General features: G+C 34.7%; 1 protein-coding gene across 1 annotated transcript in view; it reads left to right on the top strand.

Moving 5' to 3' along the window:
* The window catches only part of LOC114327791 (replication factor C subunit 1), a 182865-nt gene that overhangs the window by 119565 nt on the left and 36954 nt on the right, over positions 1 to 26346 (top strand). Inside the window, exons 10-11 of the mRNA XM_028276501.2 lie at positions 766 to 1112; positions 17086 to 17340. Of these exons, the coding sequence (XP_028132302.2) occupies positions 766 to 1112; positions 17086 to 17340 (602 nt within the window). The remainder of the gene's footprint in view (positions 1 to 765; positions 1113 to 17085; positions 17341 to 26346) is intronic.

Raw genomic sequence — 26346 nt, 5'->3', positions numbered from 1 at the left:
TAACGTTCATGGAACTAGAAGATATAGGGTTTTCTAAGATTCTTTATACGCTGTGAGCTCGTACGTAGAGGGGATATTTACAAATTCGCGAGCGCTAGTAGTGGCAAGTCTGTAAACGTTTACCGGAAATTTGACAAAAGTGATTAATTTAAAATTAAAATTAAAAACATTAATTATAAAAAATATTAGTTGGTCAAAGCTGTGGTATATATTTTTACCTTAAATATACTTACGTTTTAAATACTGAATTTAAGTTTTTTTTAATGTTCCGTAATATGTAATTATAATTTCTAAAAATCTTAGCGCCATCTACACGATAATTGTGAAAGTATCCGAAGTAAGAAATTCATATTTTATCAATAGAACGTCAAAATGATTAGCAAAATCTTAAAAAAATCGATTACAATTTAATTACTTTTTTGCGTTGTAAATGTTAAGCGATAACAATTAAATAATAAATTTAAAAATTACCGGTGAAAGTTGAATTAGTAATCCGCTAGGAGCGCCACCAGCGAAGCTCAGAGCGTATAGGACTAGATTTCCATATAACAATTACATTGCTTTGTTTTTTAAACACAGCTATGGGAACACATTGCAAGTCTTAAATTTTGTTGTTAAGTTTCGTAAATACCTTTTTAATTGGTTGTTAGTTGTCACTACATTGTTCATGCGATCTTCATATTTAATGGTTTTGAGCATCTTAAAAGTTGAACTATGTCAGTACAAACAAAAGTTTATTTTTAATTCACAATTTTTATTTTTTAGGGTGCTATGATGTCTATTTGTTTCAAAGAAGGTCTAAAGTTATCTCCAAATATTTTGTCAGAAATAATATCTGGAACAGGCTGTGATATTCGGCAAACTTTGAACCATCTCACCATGTGGTCGGCCCAAAAAGACAATCTCACTCTCGAGGAAGTTCAGAACAAAGCAAAACAATCTAAAAAAGATACTGTTCTGGGTCCGTGGGAAGTGGTTAGAACAGTTTTTACTGAATCTGAAAAGAAGAATATGAGCGTAGCTGATAAAGCTAGATTATTCTTTTACGATTACAGCATGGGGCCACTTTTTGTGCAAGAAAATTATTTGGGAGTCACACCTAATTGCCCAAAGTAAGTATTTTCTATTTTAATAACTAACGATATATTAAGGGGATCGGTACAAAGTTTCGGCTCCAATACTATTTAAATGGGATTCATTTTTGTCGAATGCTGAGAAAGCTAATAAGTATTTTTGAAAAATTTAAACGCAGAATGAAAGATACTTAAAGGATCTTACCGAGGACCGAAAGTCCTTGAAAACTTCTATAATAAGTTACAGGGATGAAAAACTAAGAGAAAATGTAGTGTGATTTTTAATTTCAAATATCTCATTCAAAAGAAAATTTTTATTTATTCTAAAGGACTTTCGGCCCTCGCTAATAATTTAGTCTTTCATTCTGAGTTTAAATTTTTTTAAAATATTTATTAGTTTTTTCAGGATTCGAAAAAAGTGGACACCATAGCCGTGGTGATATTTTCCAAACATCGAACATTCGCTATCTTTGTCATACAACGCACTGAGTCGAATAGAATATGGTGACAAGGCAGTGACAATTTTAAATATTTGACATGGCATCGGTAATATTTTCAGTTGTTGATTAAATAATATTGATAGTGTATTTGATGAATAATTGATTTAAGACGTGAACGTAATAAAAAGTTATTTATTGTTTATTATTTATGGAAGATCCAAGCAGAGAATACACCAGGATATATTCGGTGGTCTCCGATCTCGGTTCAAGTATTTTGTTGTTAAAGATGTTCAAAATTGTAAGCGTTCCATAGTAACAATATATTAATAAATCACTTTTCCTCTTTTCTCAATCGAGTATTAGTTTTTGTTGTACAGTATATAAATTATTACAATCACTGAATACGTAGTTAGTGAAAAAAATTATCATATTAATTAACTGAATTAATAATTTAAGCAATTATACCAGTAACAGTTATCCAAGAACATTCAAAAGCCATCTCTTTAAAGTTAATGATGACATTGTCAAGTAATGTTTTCATATCCATAACAGTGAGAATTTTACTACACGTAATTTGGCGTGTAAAGACAGAAAAAGTAAGCATAGCCGTAAAATATTTGCGCCTACTTAATGAGTACTCTTAATTAATTAATACATTTTTTTTGCTCGAGCGTAATAATCTGAGTATTTATATTTTTATTAACAACTTCTTAAATAGAAGTGTCATAATGCGAACAAATGCGAATATGTTTAGCACATGATTTGGATATATGGAGTGGATAAAAATCTGGAAATGCCTAATTATCTCCAAAATGAATGATCCATTTTTCTAATACCATTAGTCACTTTGGTTTTTTAAATAGAACACCCTGTATATTGTACCTTTATGGAAATCTCCACTTCAGTACGTCAGTACCAGTTCAACAGTATACCAGGAACATCTTAAAAAGATAAAACAAAAGCCTAGAAACACCTAATCGTCTCAATTAATTTTTTTATTCAAACTATGTACAACAAAATTTGAACATTATAATTAAACGTTTACACTACATTGCTAAATTAACGTCTACCTAATCAAGTGTTCAAAATGTCGACAGTGTCCTAAATGATGGTAGAATGCGTCTATTACATTTCTCCGTGTTTTCTAGAAATTAATATGGATTCATGGATAATTTTGCTGGTTTAGTTTATAAATTCTACTTTTCAAGTATAGGGCGAACGAGGAGGACATCCAATACTACATAATCTACCAAACCATCGTCCTGAAAATGTCTGATCTAAATAACGAAGAACATTTACACCAAAATGACCTTGACTTCCGTCTTGCGCTGAAACCATATCATTTAAATCGACTCCAAATTTCTTTTCTAAGCAGGTAGCTTTTCGGAGCAGGTACAATTTCATTTCTAAGTAGAATTTCAGAAAATCGCTGGTTAAATTTCCTTCTATAAAAACAGCCCAATTAAATGAGTATCTACTATACCCAACGATACATTTAATTTTTTTAGTTTTTAGTTTTTTAGAGCTCATTCCAAATACCTTAAATTTTGGCGATTCACATTCTCACACAGTGTAAATCTTGCTTTGTCAGAAAAACATACAGACTGTTTAGTTTTTGATTAGATATAAGACACTGAAGGAAGCCCTAAAATTGGCAATAATACTGTATACTATAATTGTATTTTAATTGTTAAAGTTGTTCAAAATTTATTTACTCGTTAGATATATTAAAATCACTTTATCAATTTTTCTCTTTTCTCGATTATTAATATTCATTGCATAGTATATAAAATTATTGTAATCACTGAATACGTAACGCATATTGAAAAACCAAACGAAATAGCCATCTCTATTTTGCTGGTGAAATTGATATTCCATGCCGTCGGCAATACATGTTTACGTCTTTTACTTTACGTCAGTGTTCGAATTTCTCGTCAGTTACAATTTTATTCATCATTACCTTACTAAACTGTAATTTAAAGTCGTAGTCACTTTCATTTAATTCTTTCAACTGAATTTATAGGGTTGACATTAATTCTTATGTAATACACGTAAGACTAAAGAATGAGTTACATAATGTATTATAATGAAACGTTCAACAAGTATTGATGAACAAGTTAGCTACTTCATTATAAGAACTTTTTCTATCGCCGTAGCCACTCACCATTAAAACAGTAATTTGCTCTTTTTCATTAAGAGTAAAGGTACAAATATTTGACGGAGCTAATCGACTATCCTTAGTTTTTCTTTCTTTACACGGCAAATTACGTGTAGTAAAATTTTCACTGGTATGGAAACTGCAGATGTAAACATTAGGTTGACAATGACATTGTCATTAGAAAGGTAGAGAGGGCTATTTCGGTTTCGTTCAGTTTTTGAATGTTCTTGGATAATCGTTACTTGTATAAATTATAGGATTATTTTTTCACTAATTATGTATTTAGTGATTGTAATAATTTATATTATAATGTACAACAAAATCTAATATTCAATCAAGAAAAGAGAAAAAGTGATAAAGGTGATTTTTTAATAATATATTGTTACTATGGAACGCTTATAATTGTGAACATCTTTAACAACAAAATACTTGGATCACATCTTCCATAATTAATAAACAGTAAATAACTTCACGTCTTAAATCAAGTTATTTATCAAATACACTATCAATATTATTTAATCAATAACTCAAAATATTCCCGATGCCATGTCAAATATTTAAAATTGTCACCATATTCTATTCGAGTCAGTGCGTTGTATGACAAAGATAGCGAATGTTCGATTTAGAAAATATCACCACTGATATGGTGTTCATTTTTTTCGAATCCTGAAAAAACTATTAAATATTTTTACAAAATTTAAACGCAGAATGGAAGACTAAATTATTATCGAGGGCCGTAAGTCCCTTAGAATAAATAAAAAGTTTCTTTTGAATGAGATATTTGAAATTAAAAATCACACTACATTTTCTCTTAGTTTTTCACCCCTGTAACTTATTAAAATAAACATTATAGAAGTTTTCAGAGACTTTCGGCCCTCGGTAAGAACGTAATCTTTCATTCTGCGTTTAAATTTTTCAAAAATACTTATTAGTTTTCTCAGGATTCGAAAAAAATGAATACCATCTAAATAGGATTGGAGCCGAAACTTTGTACCCATCCCCTTAAAAACCATCTTTATTGTAGAGTTTTTAAAAACTCTACAATTAACTCTACTTTTAAAAAACATATGAAACAACTGTTATAGTCGGTTCGCTAAACTCAGACACAACTGGCTAGTGATTTTACTAATTGGTAAAAAAATAATTACTAAATAGTTAATAATTACTAAATAGTTAGTAATTTTGCCAATTTTGGCAAAACTGGCCAAAGACAAAAAAAATACCTACTAAAATTACTAGCCAGTTGTGTCTGAGTATAGCGAACCAACTATAGCTTTAGTTATTAATACAATCATTTATTTTACAAAACTTTCTAATAAAAGTCGAGCTATTGTTAGTTTTATGAATGAATGTCAAAATGATAGGATTCTATATCAGAATATTTACCTAAATTACGTTAAAACCATTTAGTACTGAGAAGTTATTTATTTAATACTTTCGTGACTAAATAAATACAAAGTGTTACAGTTGAACTTTTTATTTAAGTGAGGATTACAATCATATCATATAAAGTTTTTTGTATTTTAACAATCAAAGTGGCTAATGATATCAGAAAAATAGTAAATCTGACAATATTGCAAGCATCAAATTTGAAATCTTCATTCGGTACTATTCGGACCATCTATTTTGTATTATTATACTTTCGTAAAAACACTAAAGCGAAAAAGAACTAACAAACAAAAATGTGAATTCACATGATTTTCAGTAGTAATTGCACGAGAGCTCTAAAATGATCGATTTGTTTCCCGAGTGACACTTTGACAGTTTTAATTTCACGATCCGAAGGTTAGTGAAATTATGTCAAAGTGGCACGAGGGCAATAAGTCGATAATAATTTTAGAGATCGAGGATAATTCGCTGAGATTATTTCATGAATAAAACTGTCTTTTTAAATCATTTTAACTAATATTTTATTGATATCTTCACCTGAATATTTGCTAAACGTGTTTCTTGAGGTTTGTTCCAGAACGCATGGAACGTATTATTTTATAGTAATGTGATCGTTACATGATGGTTCTCGTTGTGTTGGAACAAACTTTTGGTGTTCTCTGTGACAAGTTGTAAAACTTTAATTGCCATTCTGCCGTGCTTAGCAAAAACGCCGTATCTGCAAAAATCTGAAAAAATGAAATTTTTACTTTTTTCTAACCCAAATGTGCATATCTATCTTATTTGTTTACTAAAAATGACGTAAGTTAAGCCAAAACACATTAAACACACCGCGTCTTATGACGTATCCTGTGTAAATGTATACGAATTCTTAAACTAAAATCGATTTTACTCGAATGTGATGTCTCTGCAGATACGGCGTTTTTGCTAAGCACGGCAGCATTAATGTCACTGAATGTTCATTTTTTGCATAGTAACGAAGGACATCTGACGTAATGCTTGACAACGAGATATTATCAAAAATTATCACTTTAATTTTTTTTCTGTAGCTTTCTATTGGTGAGAATCTCCTATGAATGAAATAATCGGACTATGATAATGGAACGTTAAGAGGTTTCTTCCAACACACAATTTTTGTACGTTCCAGAAATCGTCACGAAACTGCTTGTACCGTTTTTATGCGCATGTTCATCATTTGTATCTTCCGGTGACGGTAATTCGAAAACTGATCCTAGCGCGCAGATCAGCCCAACGAGTACTTCCATTTATCCGTTTACTGAAATTATCGTCACGAAACTGTCATTGGACGATCACAATTTTTGTTGAAACACTCGTAAGGACAATGTGATGAACGATCATCTGTCTGTTGAAACGTATTTTGTTTAGTGCGCAGGAGCGTGATCGTTACATGTCTATTTTTCGTTGTGTTGGAACAAACCTATTAGCACTTGCACAAAAACTTATAGCACTTTTGTTTTATTTACTGTTAATCTGTCAACTCTCACAGTTAAGTTACAAATTACAAAAGTGTATTTGATAAACAGTTTGATTTTAATACCTTTCACCAAAATGTTAACTAACATGAACTTAAAACATAACAAAAGTATTACGTAAGAAAACATTTTACATTGTAATGATTTTTTCATACCAATAATTAATGTAAAGACAAATTTGCATGATTTAGTCTAATAAAATATTCTCAACTGCTCAAAATTGTCAAAGAAGATGAAAACCTTTTGCAAATATGTTTAGAAAAATCGTAAAATAGAGATTTTCCGCAATTTTCTCGAAAATTACAATAGCTAGCGGAAGAATAATTAAACCATCGTGTTATCCAAAGTTATCTAATAAACTTTACATAAAAACATAACTTTACATGTTTTTTTGCGAGAAAATGCCGGAAAATCCGGAAAAATCGTCAAATCGAAATTTTCCGCAATTTTCTCGAAAACTACAATAATAACTCGCGGAAAAATAATGAAACCATCATGTTTATTCGACGATTATACATAAAATAGATGTTTACTATATTAAAAAATAGATAATTATAGTAATAATTATATAGGGTGTCCCAAAAGTAGTGGGACGATCGAGTATCTCGCGAACTATACACAACCAAACATACAGGAACCAAAAAGTTAAAAAATACGTTTTGAATAATTTTCAAAAATCTATTGAATGACATCAAACACGACACCCACACCTTGGAGGTGGGGTGGAGGGTAACTTTAAAATTTTAAATAGGAAACCACATTTTTTATTTCAGATTTGAATACCTCATAAAAAAGTAAGTAACTTTTATTCGAGATTTTTTTTCGAATTGTGGATAGATGGCGCTATAGTCGGAAAAAACGATTTATCCTAATACCCTAGGCCCTAGATAAATTATAGAATCGGTCTAATATCTCGAGAAATACACTTTCAAGTGACAACTGAAAAAATACTTGTTTATTATTTTTCAAAAACCTATCGAATAACACTAAACAAGAGACCCCAATCTATCTCATGTAGGTGGGGTGGGGGTAATTTTAAAATATTAAATAGGAGATTTTTATTGCAGATTTGAATACCTCATACAAAAATAAGTAACAGTTATTCGAGACCGTTTTTAGATTTGTTGATAGATGGCGCTAATAAATCGTATTTTTCCAATTACAGCGCCATCTATCAACCATTATAAAAAATGTCTTGAATAAATATATTCTTTATTTTTTTTTAATGGGGAATCCAAATCTGTCATAAAAAACGGGGTTCCTATTTAAGATCTTAAAGTTACCCCCACCCATTTCCATGGGATTGAGTGGGGGTCGTGTTTAGTGTTATTCGATAGGTTTTTGAAAAATATTAAACACGTGTTTTCTTGGATTTTCACATGAAAGTATAGTTCTCGAGATATTAGATAGATAAATAGATTTAAAGACATATTCATAAGACAATAAGATATTCCACTGCGACCTTTTCAGATCTATTGTGGTCTACTAGACTACTAGGCTATATAACATTCTCTAGCCTGACCCTTTTAAAAAGTCTAATAGCTTCGAGACTGAACCTTCCATGTAGCTATTTGCCGGTGGATTTTCTTCTCCAAATGCAAAGAACCGCACATTTACCAGACTGTCACACTGACATACATAGAATATGTTCTGCTGTTTCTTCTTCCAGGTGACAGAATCTGCACAGGCCATCATCTGACAATCCCATCAGCTTCAAGTGCCTATTCAGCTAACAGTGCCCTGTTAGCAGACCTACTATGGCTTCGACTGTTTTCCTGTCTTTGCTTATTAGGTCTGCCGTAAATTTTACCGTATGTTCTGTAATGAGCTGTTTCACCTGTCTTTGTCCTGGCGAATTTCTCCACCATTCCAAAGATTTGTGAGCTAACCACTTTCTTGTAGCCGTTCCTGTTACTGCCTTAGCAACGTCGCAGAAGGGTTCCGGTTAAAAAAATGGCATTGATGAGCCTTGTTTGGCCATTTTATCTGCTTTTTCATTGCCCTTATGACCGTGCCCCGGTACTCAGGCTACCGTAACCTTGCTACGGTCTCCTAGTTTATTTAGGGCACACACACACAATCCCATACTAGCGTAGAATTGACCTCTACAGAATTGAGTGCCTTAAGCACTGCCGGACTATCTGTCAAGATGGCAACTGAACGGAACGGTCTTTCTTGTCTTTCTATATCTTACACGCAGTGATGGATTGCCCCTATTTCCGCCTGGAAACTGTGAAATCCTTTGATATACTTAACGGGAAATCTATCCCTTGATTTGTTCCTACTATGCCGGCTCCCACACATTCCAATGTTTTTGAGCCATCAGTGTACCAGGTAGTAGCAGCTTGTATGGGTACACCTTCCTTGCAGTCTTCCCTGCCTGGTATATTAATTTTAAACTTATTGTCAAAGCTATATCTCATAGCTGTTGCATTGACAGGCTGCCCCATCACAATATCGGCTTTTAGCCCCTCAACTAGCTTTTTGTTGTCAGCACCATGCACCTGGCGTATATGTAGCTGACTATGCATTAATCTGTGCATCAATGATTTGGCTTCACCCTGAACGAAGATATGAAGTGATGGTAGATTCAGCAGGACTTCCAACGCTGCTGTAATAGTTGTTTTTATGGTCCCCGTAATACACAGGCATGCTAGCCTTTGTCTATTGCCTAGCAGCCTTATTACTTCAACTTGCTGCGTCTTTGACCACCACGCCACCAAGTAATAGGTTATAATGGGTCTAATGACCCTTGTGTATAACCATCGAGTCATTTTGGGGTTAAGCACCCAATTCTTACCGCACATTATTCTACATCTGCCCAAGGACAAAGTACCCTATAGTCCGTCCCACCTTGACTTTACAGTATAAGGAACATAGACAATGCAGTCCTTATGAGAGTTTTTAGCGCTATGATGCCGATTTTATCAAAAATAATTTGTAGTCGAAGATTAGAGGGATTAAATTAAAACTATTTTAGAAAGGAAATCTACAATTTTAGAATTCATATGCGCAATAACTATAGTATATCAGATAAACTTATGAATATAAGTATATTAGGTATATGAATCCTAAAATTGTAGATTGTCTTTCTAAAACAGTGTTAATTTAATCTCTTTAATGTTCGATTACAAATTATTTTTGATAAAATCGGCATCATTGCGCTAAAAACTCTCATAAGGACTGCATTGCCTATGTTTCTTATACTGTAAAGTCAAGGTGGGACGGACTATAGATAAATTATAGAAACGGTCTAATATCTCGGGAGGGGCCGAAGGATGCTCTCTGTTTCTAATCGGCGTAAAGCCGAGCGGGGAAAGAACTAATATTAGTAATATCAGGGGACGAGTTTTCCACGGGGAGTCTTACGACTTTTCACCTTTTTAAACCATCACAAGACCGCTGGATACTCCCATCAATGATTGGGGATGTGTAATTAATCTTGGATTGCACCCTTCCCGTGGTAGGCCAGTTGAAACTAAACTCAGCGGATCTAGACTATACTAAGTTTACAATCAAGATGCAGTAGAAATAAACAAACCAAGACACCTTAAATGCTACTAGGAGCACTCCTGAATCATAATTTACAATATATATGTACATTGTAAATCCTTTATACATTGTAAATTATGATTCGGAAGTGCTCCTAGTAGCATTTAACGTGTCTTGGTGTTTATTTCTATTGCACCTTTATTGTAAATTTAGTATAAATAGTCGATAAACAATCCCCAAGCCAAGCCGTGAGATATCGTGGTGAAGGCTGTAAGGCATCGGGGTAACAGTGTCGCAAGGCATGTCCATCCCTAGCTACTCGTGGGACAAATATGGAAACTCAAAATAAGACAAAACAAAAAGTAAAAACTCAGGGCCAAAGGGTGCTTGAGGCCGAAAGTCCATGGAATTCTAAAGCCAAAATCATAGTTCCTAACGTCGAAGGACAGGGAGCTTATAGAGAAAATCCGAACGCCGAAAGGCAAGGAAATTCTAAAGAAATCTCCCAAGCTGATAGGCAAGGAACAAGACGATCTGTCAGAATAACAGCGTTGGAAGACGTTGATCTCATGACAGACGAAGAGACTAGGGCTGCAAAGCTATCTAGCATCTCTAAAGCCAAAATCAGTAGGCTGGTGAAACAAGATCGAGATCACATACAAGCCAAAAGGGCTGTAATCAAGGCCAATTTTATCAAGGCTGCTGAGAGGGTAAAAGAGATGTTCTCAAAGCCATTAGAGGCCATGACAAAACAAAATAAAAACCAGAAGGCCAAAGGCTCAAAAAGGCTAAGGTCAGATGGAAGCACACCACCCTAAAGCCAACGCAAAGGGAAAAGGCCAAGAAGCGAGGGTGTGACTTTCAGGCATAGCTGTCACATATGTTAAGGTTGCAGCGGTACTAACAGGATTCCCGGAAGCCAAGATTGATGTTGATAAACTTAAGGCAGTCGAAATAGCCATCGTGGGTGCTTATGAAAAAATTCCGGAAACAGGACCACAGGTTCGTTTCCTGAAGACTATCTACACACCGGGTTTCCTTTGGACCTTTGACCTTCTGGGTTTGGTTTTGTTTTGTCATGGCCTCTGATGGCTTTGACATCTCTGCCCTCTCAGCAGCCTTAATGAAATTGGTCTTGATTACAGTCCTTTTGGTTTGTATGTAATATTGGTCTTGTTTCACCAGCATACCGATTTTGGCTTTGGAGATGCTAAACATCTTTGCAGCCCTAGTCTCTTCGTCTGTCATGAGATTAACGTCTTCCAACGCTGTTATTTTGACAGACTTTCTTGTTCCTTGCATATATAGGCGAGCGGCAGCAACCCCTAAAATAACGATATATGTACCGACCACGAAAATCAACTTTCAGGTGAATGACCAATTTTAGTCACTCTTTATGTTTTAGAGGTCGCTGAATACGAATATGAAGTTTATTTTTATCCAAAATGGGGGAACATGTTCAAAAATCAAATTTTATGCAAAAATGCGAAAGAAAAATAAATTTTGATGATTTCTCAAATTTAACTCGCTGTATCTTTGGTAGCTGTAAATATTTTTTTTTGAAATTTTACTGTATCATCTTTGAAGTATTTCGATAAGAATGAGATTTCTCTGAAATGTTGAAAAAAATTAAAAGAGCAGTTGTTAATTTTTAAACATTTTGTCGTCGGATTTCGTTAGTTTCATCTTTACTTAAAAAAGTTGAGTGAAAAACTTTTCACTTTATAATTTTAACCAACACAACATTAAAAAATAACTCATGCAAAAGTTTTCTGGAAAGTTTCGAGTCAAAATATGCAATATGAAAAAAGTTATGTGACTTTATAGACGAGTGGGACTCGAGTAAAATTGCGATTTTGACAATGTTCCCCTACTTAAAATTCAAAATAAACCTCATTTTTGTTTTCATCGCCATTAAAAACATAAAATATGACAAAAATTAGCCATTCAACACACCGTGGTCAGTATCTCGAGAAATAAGCGTTTTTTGGGGGAGTACCACTCGTCTATAAAAGTCACATTACTTTTTTCCTATTGCATATTTTGACTGGAAACTTTCCAGAAAACTTCTACATGAGTTATTTTTTAATGCTGTGTTGGTTAAAATTATAAAGTGAACAGTTTTTCACTCAACTTTTTTAAGTAAACATGAAACTAACGAAATCCGACGACAAAATGTTTAAAAATTAACAACTGCTCTTATATTTTTTTTAAACATTTTAGAAAAATCACATTCTTATCTAAATGCTTCAAAGATGATACAGTAGAATTTTCAAAGGGAAATATTTACAGCGACTAAAGATGCAGGGAGTTAAAATTGAAAAATCATCAATGATTTTTCGCATTTTTGCTTAAAATTTGATTTTTGAACATGTTTCACCAACTCTAGATAAAAATAAACTTTATATTTGGATTTAGCGACCTTGAAAATATAAAAACTGATCAAAATTTGCCATTTACCAATCATGGTCGCTTTTTCGGTTTCTAAGCCTCAAATTAGGGGTGTGTCGCTTGTCTAATAAGCTCCCTGCCCTTGGGCTTTAGGAACTATGAATTTGGCTTTAGAGTTCCATGGGTCTTCCGCCTCGGGTACCCTTTGTCCCTGAGATTTTACTTTTTTTGTTTTATTTTGAGTTTCCATATTGGTCCCACAAGTAGCTAGGGATGGGCAGTGAACCCCTCGCAGAGCCCCGCTTGCAACGGTTAGGTCTAAATACTAAGGGGTACAACGTGTTGTCCCTTGCCCCAAAGGAACAGTTTGCGACACTGTCACCCTGGTGCCTTAAAACCTTCACCACGGTATCTCATGGCTTGGCTTGGGGATTGTTTATCGACTGTCTAGTCTAGATCCGCTGAGTTTAGTTTCAACAGGCCTACCACGAGAAGGGTACAATCAAATATTAATTACACACCCCCAATCATTGGTGGGAGTACCTAGCGATCTTGAAATGGTTTAAGACGTTGCAAAGTCCTAAGACTCTCCGTGCAAAACTCGTCCCCTGAGATTAATTTTTTTCCCCGCTTAGCTTTACGCCGATCAGAAAAAGAGCGTATCCGCCGGCCCCTCTCGAGATGTTAGACCGCTTCTATAATTTATCTAGGGTACTTATGTCCTTGGGCAGATGTAGAAGAATGTGCGGTAAGAATTGGGGGCTTAACCCCAAAATGACTCTATGGTTATAAACAAGGGTTATTACACCCATGGTAACATATTGCTCGGTGACGTGATGGACAAAGACGCAGCAAAGTGGAGCGATAAGACTGCTAGGCAATACACAAAGGCTAGCATTTCTGTGTATTACAAGGGCCATAAAAACAACTACTACAGCAGCGTTTGAAGTCCTGCTGAATCAACCACCACTTCATTTCTTTGTTCAGGGCGAAGCCAGATCAGTGATGCACCGATTAATGCATAGTCAGCTACATATAAGCCCGGTGCATGGTGCTGACAACAGAAAGCTAATTTAGGAGCTAAAAGCCGATATTGTGATGGGGTAGCCTATCGATGCAACAGCGATGAGATATAGCTTTCACAATAAAATTAATATACCAGGCAGGCAAGACTGAAAGGAAGGTTTACCCACACAAGCTGTTGCTACCTGGTACACCGATGGCTCAAAAACATCAGAAGGTGTGGGAACCGGCATGGTAAGGACAAATAAAGGGATAGATTTCCCGGTAAGTCTATCAAAGGATGTCACAGTTTTCCAGACGGAAATAGGGGCAATCTATCACTGCGTGGAAGATATAGAAAGGCAGGAAAGAACATTCAGTTCAGTTGCCATCTTCATAGATAGTCAGGCAGGGCTTAAGGCACTCAATTCTGCAGAGGTCATTTCTAAGCTAGTATGGGATAGTGTGTGTGTCCTAAATAAACTAGGAGACCGTAGCAAAGTTACGGTAGCCTAGGTACCGGGGCACGAGGGTCATAAGAGCAATGGAAAAGCCGATGAAATAGCCAAACAAGGCTCATCAATGCCAATCGTTGGACTGGAACCCTTCTGCGACGTTGCAAAGGCAGTAACAAGAACGGCTACAAGGAAGTGGGTAGCTCAGAAATCTTTGGAATGGTGGAGGAATTCACCAGGACAAAGATAGGCGAAACAGCTCATTCCAGAACATTCGCCAAAATTTACGGGAGACTTAATAAGCAAAGACAGGAAAACAGTCAAAGCCATAGTAGGTCTGCTAATAGGGCACTATAAGATGAATAGGCACTTGAAGCTGATGGGATTGTTAGATGATGACCTGTGCAGATTCTGTCACCTGGAAGAAGAAACAGCAGAAGACATTATATGTCAGTGTGACAGTCTGGCTTGGCAAATGTGTGGTTCTTTGCGTTTGTAGAAGAAAATCCACCGGTAAAAACTACACGAAAGGTTCAGTCTCGAAGCTATTAGACTTTTTAAAAAGGGTCAGGCTAGAGAATGTTATATAGCCTAGTAGTCTAGTAGACCACAATAGATCTGAAAAGGTCGCAGTGGAATAGGCCAGAAGGCCACCTCTTTAAATCTATCTATCTATCTAATACCTCAAGAACTATACTTGCATGTGAAAATCCAAAACCACGTGTTCAATATTTTTCAAAAACTTATCGAATAACACTAAATACGATCCCCACTCCATCCCATGGAGATGGGGTGGGGGTAACTTTAAAATCTTAAATAGAACCCGGTTTTTTATTGCAGATTTGGATTCGTCATGAAAAAAATAAAGAATATTTATTCGAGACATTTTTAAGAATTGTTTATAGATGGCGCTGTAATTGAAAAAATACGATTTATTAGCGCCATCTATCAACAAATCTAAAAACTGTCTCAAATAAATGTTACTTACTTTTTTATGAGCTATTCAAATCTGCAATAAGAAATGGGGGTTCTTATTTAAGATTTTAAAGTTACCCCCACCCCACCTACATGGGATGGAGTGGGGGATCGCGTTTAGTGTTATTCGATAGGTTTTTGTCATCTTCTTCGTGCGACTAGAATTACTCCTGTTTGTCTGCCTCTTATTCTGTTTCAGTTGTTGACTACATTGTCTTTCCACCTTTTTGGCGGCCTTCCAATGGGTGTTCTGCTATACGGCTTGTTGTTTTTACAGATGTTCGCTAATCTATCTGGCTCCATTCGGTTTACATGTTCGTTCCAATTTTTCTTTCTTGTTTTTATCCACCTGTTAATATTTTGAGTTTTGCATCGTTCTCGTATACTTCTGTTACTTTGTCTGCCTCTTAATGATATGCCCGCTATTGATCTTAATAGTTTCATTTCGATATTGTTGATTTGTTGTTTCGTCTTTCTTGTATCGGTCCTTGTCTCCGCTGCATATGTTAGGATAGGTCTTACTGTTGTCTTGTGTACTTTAATTTTGCTTTCCGTGGTCAGATATTTGTTTCTCCATATGGTTTCTCGGAGGCAACCACTTACTCTTGCCGCTTTTGTTGTTTGTGTTGTGGTCCCTGTTCTTATATTCCTGTCACTAGTGATCTCTACTCCTAGGTAATTGAATTCCATTACTTGTTCTACAATTTTGCCGTCTATTTCTAACTTGCATGTACGCGGCTCTTTACTTATCACTATACATTTAGTTTTTTCTGCTGATATTCTCATATTAAGTTTATTTGCTGTGATATTGAAAGTATGGAGCTGCCTTTGTAGGTCATCCTCGTTATCAGCAATTAGTACTGCATCATCCGCATAGCATAGTATCGTAATTTTATGCGCTCCCATGTGGTATCCATGTCGTTTTCTTACTTCGTGAATTATTTGTTTCATCACCATATTGAATAGCAATGGGCTGAGCGGGTCTCCTTGGCGGATTCCTCCTGTTAGTTCTATGCGTTGATAGGTTTTTGAAAAATATTAAACACGTATTTTTTCGTTTTTCACTTGGACCTGCAGTTCTCGAGATATTAGACCGTTTCTATAATTTACCTACCAGGGTATTAGAATAAATAGTTTTTTCCCACTATATCGCTATCTATCCACAATTCGAAAAAATGTCTCGAATAAAAGTTACTTACTTTTTTATGAGGTATTTAAATCTGCAATAAAAAATGCGGGTACCTATTTAAGATTTTAAAGTTACCCTCCACCCCACCTCCAAGGTGTGGAAGCGGGTCGTGTACGGTGTCATTCGATAGATTTTTGAAAATGATTGAAAACTTATTTTTCAGTTTTTTGATGCGATGTATAGTTCGCGAGATATTTGATCGTCCTATTACTTTTGGGACACCCTATATAATTATTACTATCTTTATCTATTTTTTTAATATAGTAAACATCTATTTTTATGTAAAATCGTCCACTAAACACGATGTTTTATTTATTTTTCCGCTAGCAACTGTAGTTTTTGAGAAAATTGCGGAAAATCTCTATTTTATGATTTTTCATATTACACTTATTTCAAATTCGGATTCCTGAGGGTCGAAAACATATTTGCAAAAAGTTTTCCTCTTCTTTGCCAATTTTGAGCAGTCGAGAATATTTAAGTGGACTAGATTGCAATATAATTTTACTATATTGCTAGTAAAGAAATAATCCCAGGTTTCTATTAATTATTTAATTTTTATATCAATAGCCTGTATTTTGTTAAGCTGTGATTTTGAAACACTTTAGCCGCGTCCTCACTGGTAAATTTTTACGTGCATATTGAACTAATAGTTCGTCGCAAGAATTTGCGTCGCAAATTGAACTGCTCGACCATAGAAAATTTGTTTATCGTTCGTTCACACTACAAACTCTACGCGCGGCAGATTCTTTGATCTTCGCTCAAAAATTCGACAACCGATGGAGCGTGTGCTTTGTGTGCGTCGAAAAATTTTGCGTCTGATTTATGTGACGAACACGTCCACATTAGCACTATTTTTCTCGAGCATGCAAATATTTGCGATAAACCAGCTGTTCGTCGCGACTTTTTTACCAGTGAGGACGCGACTTTTTATACTAAACATACATTTTATATTATTCAATTGTTTTTAACTTTATTCAAATCTTTAATTTTATTTTGTTTTAAATTCTTTGTTTTCATTAAAATTTTAGGTCTGAGGTTATGAAACGGGTAGCACTAGCTGCAGATTCCATTAGCAGAGGTGACCTAATAGATGCAAAAATCAGAGGATCCAATAATTGGGCCCTTTTAGAAAGTCAAGCGTTTTTCGCTTCTGTTCTGCCCGGTCATTATATGTCCGGACATGTTTCCAGTAGGATCAATTTTCCAGGATGGTTAGGAAAAAATTCAGCAGCAAATAAACGTAAAAGAATGCTTAATGAACTACATGTTCATACAAGAATGAGGTACATAATAAAGTAGGAGTGGATGTAGTTCTTCCACTCTATCTTTTATCATGCATGACATTACTCACGACGTACTTTGTATATTACTTGTCAAATTTGGGAAAGAGTTTGAGAATCTCAAAATCGCCATACCATCGCATAGTGATTGTAAGATTTTCAAACTCTTTCCTATATTTGACAAGTATTACTAGGTCTCTTTTTTACTCACGGAAACTATTATCGCAAAATTAAGCCGCTTGTCCATGTAAACCACAATAAGTTAAACAGAGATAAACAATACAAATATTTGATACCTTGTTTACTAAGAATATTGATGTTTACCATTTTTAGTAACAGTAACATTAGCGCATGCATTGTGTTTCTATTAGTTTATTTGAAAAAGATAAAGGCAGTTTTTGTTTATATTCGATTCAGAGTTGGACCACCATCTCCATATAGCTATTTCAGCATCCTCATGCCTCCTCAGTAAAGCTATGCAGTCACAACTCTGAAAGGAATATAAACAAGCTGCCTATTTAAGGGAAACCATCGCGATACAATGATTCCACCTTTTGAGACGTAATCTAGCGACATCTCTCGTATTACTAGGAAAACAACGAAAACCCCTAGATACAAAGTTTACTACTTTTTAAACAATTGAATAATTGAAATAAAAATATAATAAACAATATTTTAAATCTAAGACTTTTCGTTAATAAACTGCTTTCTGGCTGCATCCCGTATCTCCGAATTTTACAATATATAATCACAGAGACGACGAAAATAGGAGAAAGCAAATAGAGGACACTTAGGCCACGCATTAGTTTATTTGAATTTATTGTTATGCAACTTATGATTCACAGTATCAAACGCTCAGAAAGACATCTACTTAGAGTATAATTTCCAAAGCATCAGAAATGTGTGGTGGAGAAATTAAGAGATTTGTCGAAGTAGATGTACCAACTATGTTGTTCTTCAATTATACAATCACATAAAAATAATAGACTCACATAATATTATACTCTTTAGAATTTTGAGTATCTTCTTCTTCTTCAGATGCAAATCCATTAATGGATCTTAGCGATCACATTTTTCATTAACTCTCTGTTTCTTGCAATGTGTATCAGAGATTGTATGTCGTTAATCCCTGTCCATCGCCTTATGTTTCGGAGCCAGGACATTTTCTTGCGTCCTATTCCTCGCTTGCCTTCAATTTTACCCTGGATTATAAGTTGAAGGAACTAGTATTTTTCGTTTCGCATGATGTGACCCAAATACGCCGTTTTCCTTTTCTTGATGTTTTCGAAAAGTTGGCGCTCTTGGTTGATTCTTTTAAGGACATCTACATATTTGTGACTCTCGCTGTCCATGGTATCTTTAGGATACGGCGATAAAGCCACATTTCGAAGGCTTCTAATCTGTTTATATCCCTCATTTTGAGTGTCCAGCCCTCTATGTCATATAGCAGCACCGACCACACGTAGCATTTAGTAAACCTTAGTCTCAGTTTAAGATCAAACTCTGAACAGGTAAGTACCTTCCTGAATTTTACGAAAGCTTGTCGAGCTTGAGGATTGCGACATTTTACTTCCCTGTCCGATGCCCAGTCTTCAAAAAGCCACGTTCCCAGGTATTTAAATTTGCTCACTCTTTCAATGGACTTAGTATTCAATGTTATGGTGGAGTTTTCAAATGCATCCAAGTTTCTGGAGGTGATCATGAATTTGGTGGTCTTTTTGGTATTAATCTCTAATCCGAATCGCTTACTGTATTCTCCGATTATAGTGACAAGTTGTTGAAGATCTGCTATGTTGTCACAAATTAAGACAGCATTATCATCATATCGTATGTTGTTGATCAATACCCCATTCACTTTGATTCCCATCTCTGCATCTTCCAAAGACTCTTGAAATATGGCTTCCGAATAAATGTTAAATAAAAGAGGGGAAAGCACACATCCCTGCCGAACACCCCTTCTTATATGTATGGGTTTGGATATAGAATTGTCTATTTTTAATTGTGCTGTCTGATACCAGTACAAGTTTTCAATGCATCTTATGTCTTTTTGGTCTATATCAAGCTTCTTGAGGATCTGCATTAACTTGTGATATTGGGCACGATCAAACGCTTTCTCGTAATCTAAAAAGCACAGGAACACGTCCTTCCTCTGATCGTAACAATTTTGGACCAACACCTGTGTTGCTACTATTGCTTCTCTTGTTCTTAAACCTTGCCTAAACCCAAACTGAGAATCACTGATGTCCCATTCACATTTTGTGTATAATCTTTGATGTAGTATTCAATATCGAGTTCGGAATCTTTATTTAGTTCATAACGTCTACCTCGGTTTCATAACAGAAGATATCATTACAATTATTACTAAGACGATTTAGACTTCGATTTCGTTTGTCAAGACCACGATGTTATCACTATTACACTATTGGAACAGACTGACCAGGAAATAAGAAGTCAAACTGTTAAATGATAATTATTTTGCTGCATAGACAAATATATAATTATCTTTTTTAAATATCACTAGGGATCGTGCATTAAATCCTTTTACAATATGTGTAAACATAGGTACCTGTACAGTTATAATATATTAAATATATTTCCTTATAATTCCTTCCTATAGTATTTTTACTACAAAAGCGATATTACGTAGGTCAAAATTTTTGACGTAAGAGAACTGTCAAAACACTAGAATGTGACTTTTCATTGTCATGTTTATTATAAACATTGCAATAACGAAAAGTCACATTCTAATGTTTTGACAGTTCTCCTACGTCAAAAATTTTGACCTCCGTAATATCGCTTTTGTAGTAAAAATACTATATATAATAACGATACTAATTTCTTTATATAAGGAGATATTTTAGAATACTTCCCGCGATAAAAACAAAATAAAAAATAACATATCCCAACTAATCTCTTCTGTCAGGTAATACTCAAAATAAACATAATTATTCGACTCTGATGCATTCACTGCACCCGTGCGCAAGTGTAACCACAAAATTCAGAGTTAAGCCATCTAACGAGGATCGGTTAAAATCTTGGTTAACTTAAACGGGTTTAAGCTCTAACCTAGTACTGAAAAACTGATTAACCATGAATATTTCGGTGGCCGAAAAATAAATAGGTTAACCCAGCACTGAAAAACCGGCCCTTAACCATATACAAAATATGTGGTGGATTTGAATATATTCAAAATATCTCGATAAAAACTGGCTTTTCGAAAAAGTACTAAGAGACAAAAAACTTTTAAAAACACTGTGTTTAACTAATGGCACTACAATAATAATTTAATTGGAACGTGTACAAAAGTTTGCGGGGTTTAAAGGAACGAAACCCCCATACAATTTTTATGGGGTGCACAAATTTTACTATAATTTATTTTTTAAATGTTCCTGCCATAAGAATATCACATGTCCATTTTTAATAAAAAATCTCTAATAGTCTTTGATATATTGGAAAAATTCAATTTTCATTTTGTAACTTCAAAGGGCTGTAACTTTTTTTATGTGCACATTTGTACTAAGGTAAGTTAGGTTCAATCGAACTATTTTTAGTCCCAGAATATGTGATTTAATTTATGACCTGTATTTTTGTTACATCCTGTATTTTTGGACTTTTAATATAGAAAAAAAAAATAATGTGTACTTCTGTTAAAATTGTGTAGAAAATCTGACGTTTTTTAGATTTTCTACGATTTCTCAAGGGCCAAGTAATTGCTCGGACGCTCCAATTCGTCAAAAAATAACGGATTAACATTATTTATCGAGAATTTACCATTTTTAATGATTTTAAATATTGACGAAAATACAAAGGTAGCCCATGAAAAATTTATAGTATACATCTGTTGTCGAAAAACGACGTTTTTAGAGTTTATGCGATTCCTCATGAGAAAAGCAATTGCGGGGACAAGTATAACTTCTTACGTGCGTACAAAGTACACACACGTTTTTTTTTTTATTAAACGACAATATTGCATATTCGTGAATGTGGTTTGAGTATCTCAAAGAAAAATCTGTAAAATTTACTTTTACAATGTTTCATGTTTTTTTTTTCAATTTCCTGAAGTAAAATATCACAATTTGGGTAAACAAAACTTTGTTTTATTTTTGGGGAACAATCCAGCACAAATATATCATTGTTACAGGCGCGAAACAATAAAAAAGATCGGTAGTTAGTAGGGACTTCTAGCATATCGGGTCTGTATCAGAACTGTAGATATATACCCAATCAACTTATATATTTAAAAGTCTCATAATCCTTAAAATTTGTTGTAATTTTTGATCAAACAAGTTTTAGGTGGTTTTAGTTATCGGGACTGTATGAACACTGTGAATATATACCCTTGGTTTATTTATACACCATACAGTGTTGCCAGGTGTAGGGCTTCTAGGCGCATATTAACTATGCGAAATATATAACAGCTAGCTGAGCACGACTGAAGCGTCCTCGAATCTGCCAAACGGTGAACTAAATCTGTATATAATATGGTGTATCACCGACTTTTCAAGCCCAGCTAAAAATTCACCCCCAGCACCCTTAGAATCCAATACTATAAGTAAACGTTGACGTGACTTTTGGACTGAATAGACGGTGAAGGATGACGTTTTTGGAATGTATACGCGGTCAAACAAATATATATATTATTGAGGTTTCCATATTTTTCAAAAATAAAAAAGAAAATATTAAGACAAAAAATCAAATCACCGACCAACAGAAATCGCAACACCCTGTTTATTATACTATTTAGCTTAGATTTAGGAAGTGTTTTTCGGAATTAGTGAATCGTATTCGGTTTAAATACATTCTCCGAAGAGAATGAAACAATATATTGGTTTTTCTACCGTTTAGTTAGATAAACATTTGTAAACATTCGACGTTGAACTTTCTATTGTACGGCATACCACGAAACAATGAAAAGATTGTACAAAAGAATAGTTTTAGTAAATGGTCGTGGAGAATAGGTAATTATCCTTTTTTTCGTAGAAATTGAAAATGTTAATTTATCTTTATTAAGAATTGCTTACGAATTATTTGGTGGTAGAAAGTTGGGTTTTTTGTTGGGAAGACAGAAAAATTGGTGTGGATATAGATACTGGGGTGAGAGAAAGAACGAAGTGGGAGATTTGAGGTTGATAAAGTTTTGCCATGAAAGAAAAAGATCATTGTGAATTGAATACCGGAAGAGTACACTACAGGGTCTGCGGAGACGACGCTGCTAACTTGCCAAGTTTTGAAAAAAAGTATATGTTGTGAAAAATTGTATTTGTGTGTGGTGGAAGGAGTTCCAACTGTGGTAACAGATAGAAGAAATAACGGACATGCTGTAAGTAATAAACAGATGTATCGTTTTATACTGGACCAAGTCGATTAGTTGAGATATCCTTGTGTCTGAAGAGAAAGGGGTTTATTCATGTAGTCAAGATTTGGAGCAGAGGAAATGGCAGGAGTATTCGGAGAAACTGAAAAGTACGAGCAAGGTGGACAGGACACAATCAAAGGAGAATAAGAGGAAGTCATCAATTTTGGAGACAAAAATTAGTTTCGCCATTTTAGTAAACAGAGACTATTAATCACGACCACCTATTTAGACGAAATTAGAGTTATTCATTTTGTTGGTTTTATTGAGAATTAAAATAAGTGATAATTTATTGTGAAGCACTAAAATTAAGATATAAGTTTAATTAATTTGAATTGATAATTTTGGATGTATGATTTGATGGATGTTTGAAATTTTATTATGCTAATCATTGTATATGGTACATGTTTATCCAAAATTTTTACTTTTAATATTTGATTGATTTTTTTTTTGGTTTATTGGCTTTGGGAAGAACCCGTTTTGCCACGAAAATTTATAACATTTAAAAGACTATACATATAACTGAACACAATTTGGTACAAATACAATTTTTACAAATCTGTACATATAAATACAGTAACTGAATACAATATTTGGTACAAATACAGTTTTTACAAATCTATACATATATATTTAATACCTAACTGAATAAAATTTGGATTGGTTGATACAGACCTAAAAGTTGAGGAAATTATAAGCGTCTCCTCGTACGACCTAAAAAGTTACAAAAAATAGCTCTTACTTCGGGATTATGGATGCACTCCAGCATAATAGAAAGATAATTTTGAGGAAACGGGATTTTTAGTTTCGTTAGTTCCGTAATAAGGTAAGAGGTGGCATTAGAATTATGACTGCATTGAAAAATCCAGTGATTAAAGTCGTCAAAACTGTCACTGCAGTCACAGAGGGGGGATGTGGCCAATTTCATCTTATAAAGCTTAGAGTTGACTGCTCCGTGTCCAAAGAGGCACCTAATGTATTTGGTGTTAATTTTTCTATTGGAATGGCTTCTTTTAGCAAGCTTTGTAGAAGGAAGTGTTGGAAAAAGCGTGCAGTACTGAAATGCATTGTTAGATCTAATTGTTGTCCATTTGTCTGCCCATTTAGTTCTTAAGTTTTGCGTACATATAGATAATGCGTCTTGTAGCGTTAATTCGGGGGCTTGTTTGCCATCAGTGATAGCTCTTTTTGCCAGTTTGTCAGCTATTTCGTTTCCCATTATGGAGGAATGCCCTTTGGCCCATATGAAGAATGTATTTATCTGTTTATAATCTAAGGCTCTTAAGGTTGTCAAAATTTCCACGATTATTGAGTTATTGTATATGGAGGTAACCGGGTACACCAGAGCTGATAAAACAGATTTCGAATCCGCTATTATAGCCAAGTTTGACAAGGGTAGCAGTGAATTGTTTGCCCAATCCAAAGCCTTAAATATAGCAAGTGCCTCTGCTGTAAAGATTGTAGAGTTTTTGTTTAGTTTAAACAACAAACTTTCGTTTGTGTTTTCCCTGTACACTGCGCATCCTGTTCCACTAGGGGATTTGGATCCGTCTGTAAAAAATTTATGTACATTACCTAATTTCTCTAATTCTATTTGCATAGATATGTTATTAATTGCTGGGTTATCATTATATTCTGGAAAAATAATATTTGGTTGTGTAAGACATATATCGAATTTAGCCGTGAAGAACGGCAAACCAGAATCATCACGTAGTTCGATGTTTGAGACTGTTGCAAATGCATCAGCTAGAGGGGGACAGTTATGCAGTTAAGATGCCTAAATTTTTAATAAGGTCGTTGTGTGTAAATCGTTTTTGTTTAACGACGAATTTTTCAGCTAGTAACTGTCGTCGAAGTTGCATGGGGGGTTCGCCACACTCTGCAAGGAGAGCAGCTGTGGGAGTGGATTTAAATGCACCAAGAACAATGCGCAGAGCCTTGAACTGTACCCTATCTATTTGTGAAAGTCTGGAATTAGTGGCTGATCCATACAAGAAACAACCATAATCTAGGATAGATCGAGTGTACGCTCGGTAGAAAATCAAGTTAATGTTAGGGTCAGCGCCCCAATGATATCTGTTAATTGCTCTTAGGATATTAAGACTTTTTTCACTTTTCTTAATGCATCTTGATATGTGATCAGACCAGGTCAGTTTGCAATCAAATGTGATACCCAAATATGTGTATGTTTTGCAAACAGGTATAGTGTGATTTTGAATTGTAAGGCTATTAAGTTCTGGCAATTGGTGTCTGGTAAAAAATACAATAGCAGATTTATGAGGTGATATTTCAAATCCCTGTTCAGGAAAGTATTTAAAGCAGCAATGCACTATATACTTAAGATTACTAACACATTGAGAGTAGTTTTTATGAGTAGTGTATATAGAAAAATCGTCAGCATATTGTAAAATTCTTGCGTTCATACCAAGGTTGTGAACATCGAGGGTATAGATATTAAATAGAAGCGGGCTCAACACCGACCCCTGTGGCAGACCAGAGTTAACCTCTCTAGGACCTAGAGTATTTGTATTGCATTTTATAAAGATCTGTCGTCTGAGGAACATATTAATAAGAACAAATGCAAATTGTGGTGGTATATGGATGTATGTTAACTTTTCATATAAACAATCCAACAGCACGCTTTCATAAGCACTAGAGATATCTAAAAATAAGGCAGCTGAATAATGGTTTTCTGAAAAAGCCAACTGAATTTCCGTTGCAAGATTGGCTGCACAGTCGAGAGTACCTTTACCTCGCCGAAAACCAAACTGGGATTGGGGGAGGATGTTATTATTTTCTAACCACCATTCTAATCTGAGTTTGATAATTCTTTCCAAAGTTTTTAATACACAAGACATTAGAGAAATAGGTCGCAGAGCTTTGTTGTCACTGACCTTAGGAATAGGAATAATTAGACACTGTTTTAGTGAGGGGTAATCCGTATCTCCTGAAAGTATATTGTTATATATTTTGCAAAGAAAGTGTTTCGCCGAGTCAGGGAGCTTTTTAATCATCATGTAATTGATGCCATCTAAGCCTGGAGCAGTAAGTTTTGACGATTTGATATTAAGTTCTAACTCTCTTAGTGTAACTGGGGCTAGAAGAGAATGATCATGATTACTGGTGAGTGTGTAGTGAATGTAAGGACTAACAAAACTTGGAGCTAATTTATGAAAAAGTATTTCCGCCTCAGCTTCTTCACATGGTTGGATATCATTTTTCTTCTTTTGAAATCTATTAATCCGGCGCCAAATTTCCGAGGGATTTGAATTCCTATTAAGTTGAGTACAATAGTCTGCCCAAGCCTGTTTGGCTTTCAATTTGAAGGTTCTTTTGCAGAGCGCATCTATTTTTTTACATTGATATAATTTGAAGTTATCATATTGCGCTTGTACGTTTTGTAAGCTTCCTTCCTTTGGGTAACTAACTGTTGACATTCCTCATCCCACCAAGGGGGATGAGGAGCCTTTTTAGGAGAGAAGGGGTAAGTTTTTTTAAGAGCTGAATCCGCCGAGGATGTCATTGAATTGGTGATAAAGTTAATCATTTCGTTAGTATTGTTGAAAAGCGGAATCTCGGAGAAATCTTTATCAATTTTTGTTTGAAACAATGCCCAGTCAGCTTCTCGCATAGACCATTTATGAATGGGGGTAATA

The sequence above is a fragment of the Diabrotica virgifera genome, chromosome 1 (genome assembly GCF_917563875.1).
Source record: "Diabrotica virgifera virgifera chromosome 1, PGI_DIABVI_V3a".
Classification (NCBI taxonomy): domain Eukaryota; kingdom Metazoa; phylum Arthropoda; class Insecta; order Coleoptera; family Chrysomelidae; genus Diabrotica; species Diabrotica virgifera.
The sequence above is the reverse complement of the archived record's forward strand: the minus strand, read 5'-3'. Positions and strand labels throughout refer to the sequence as shown.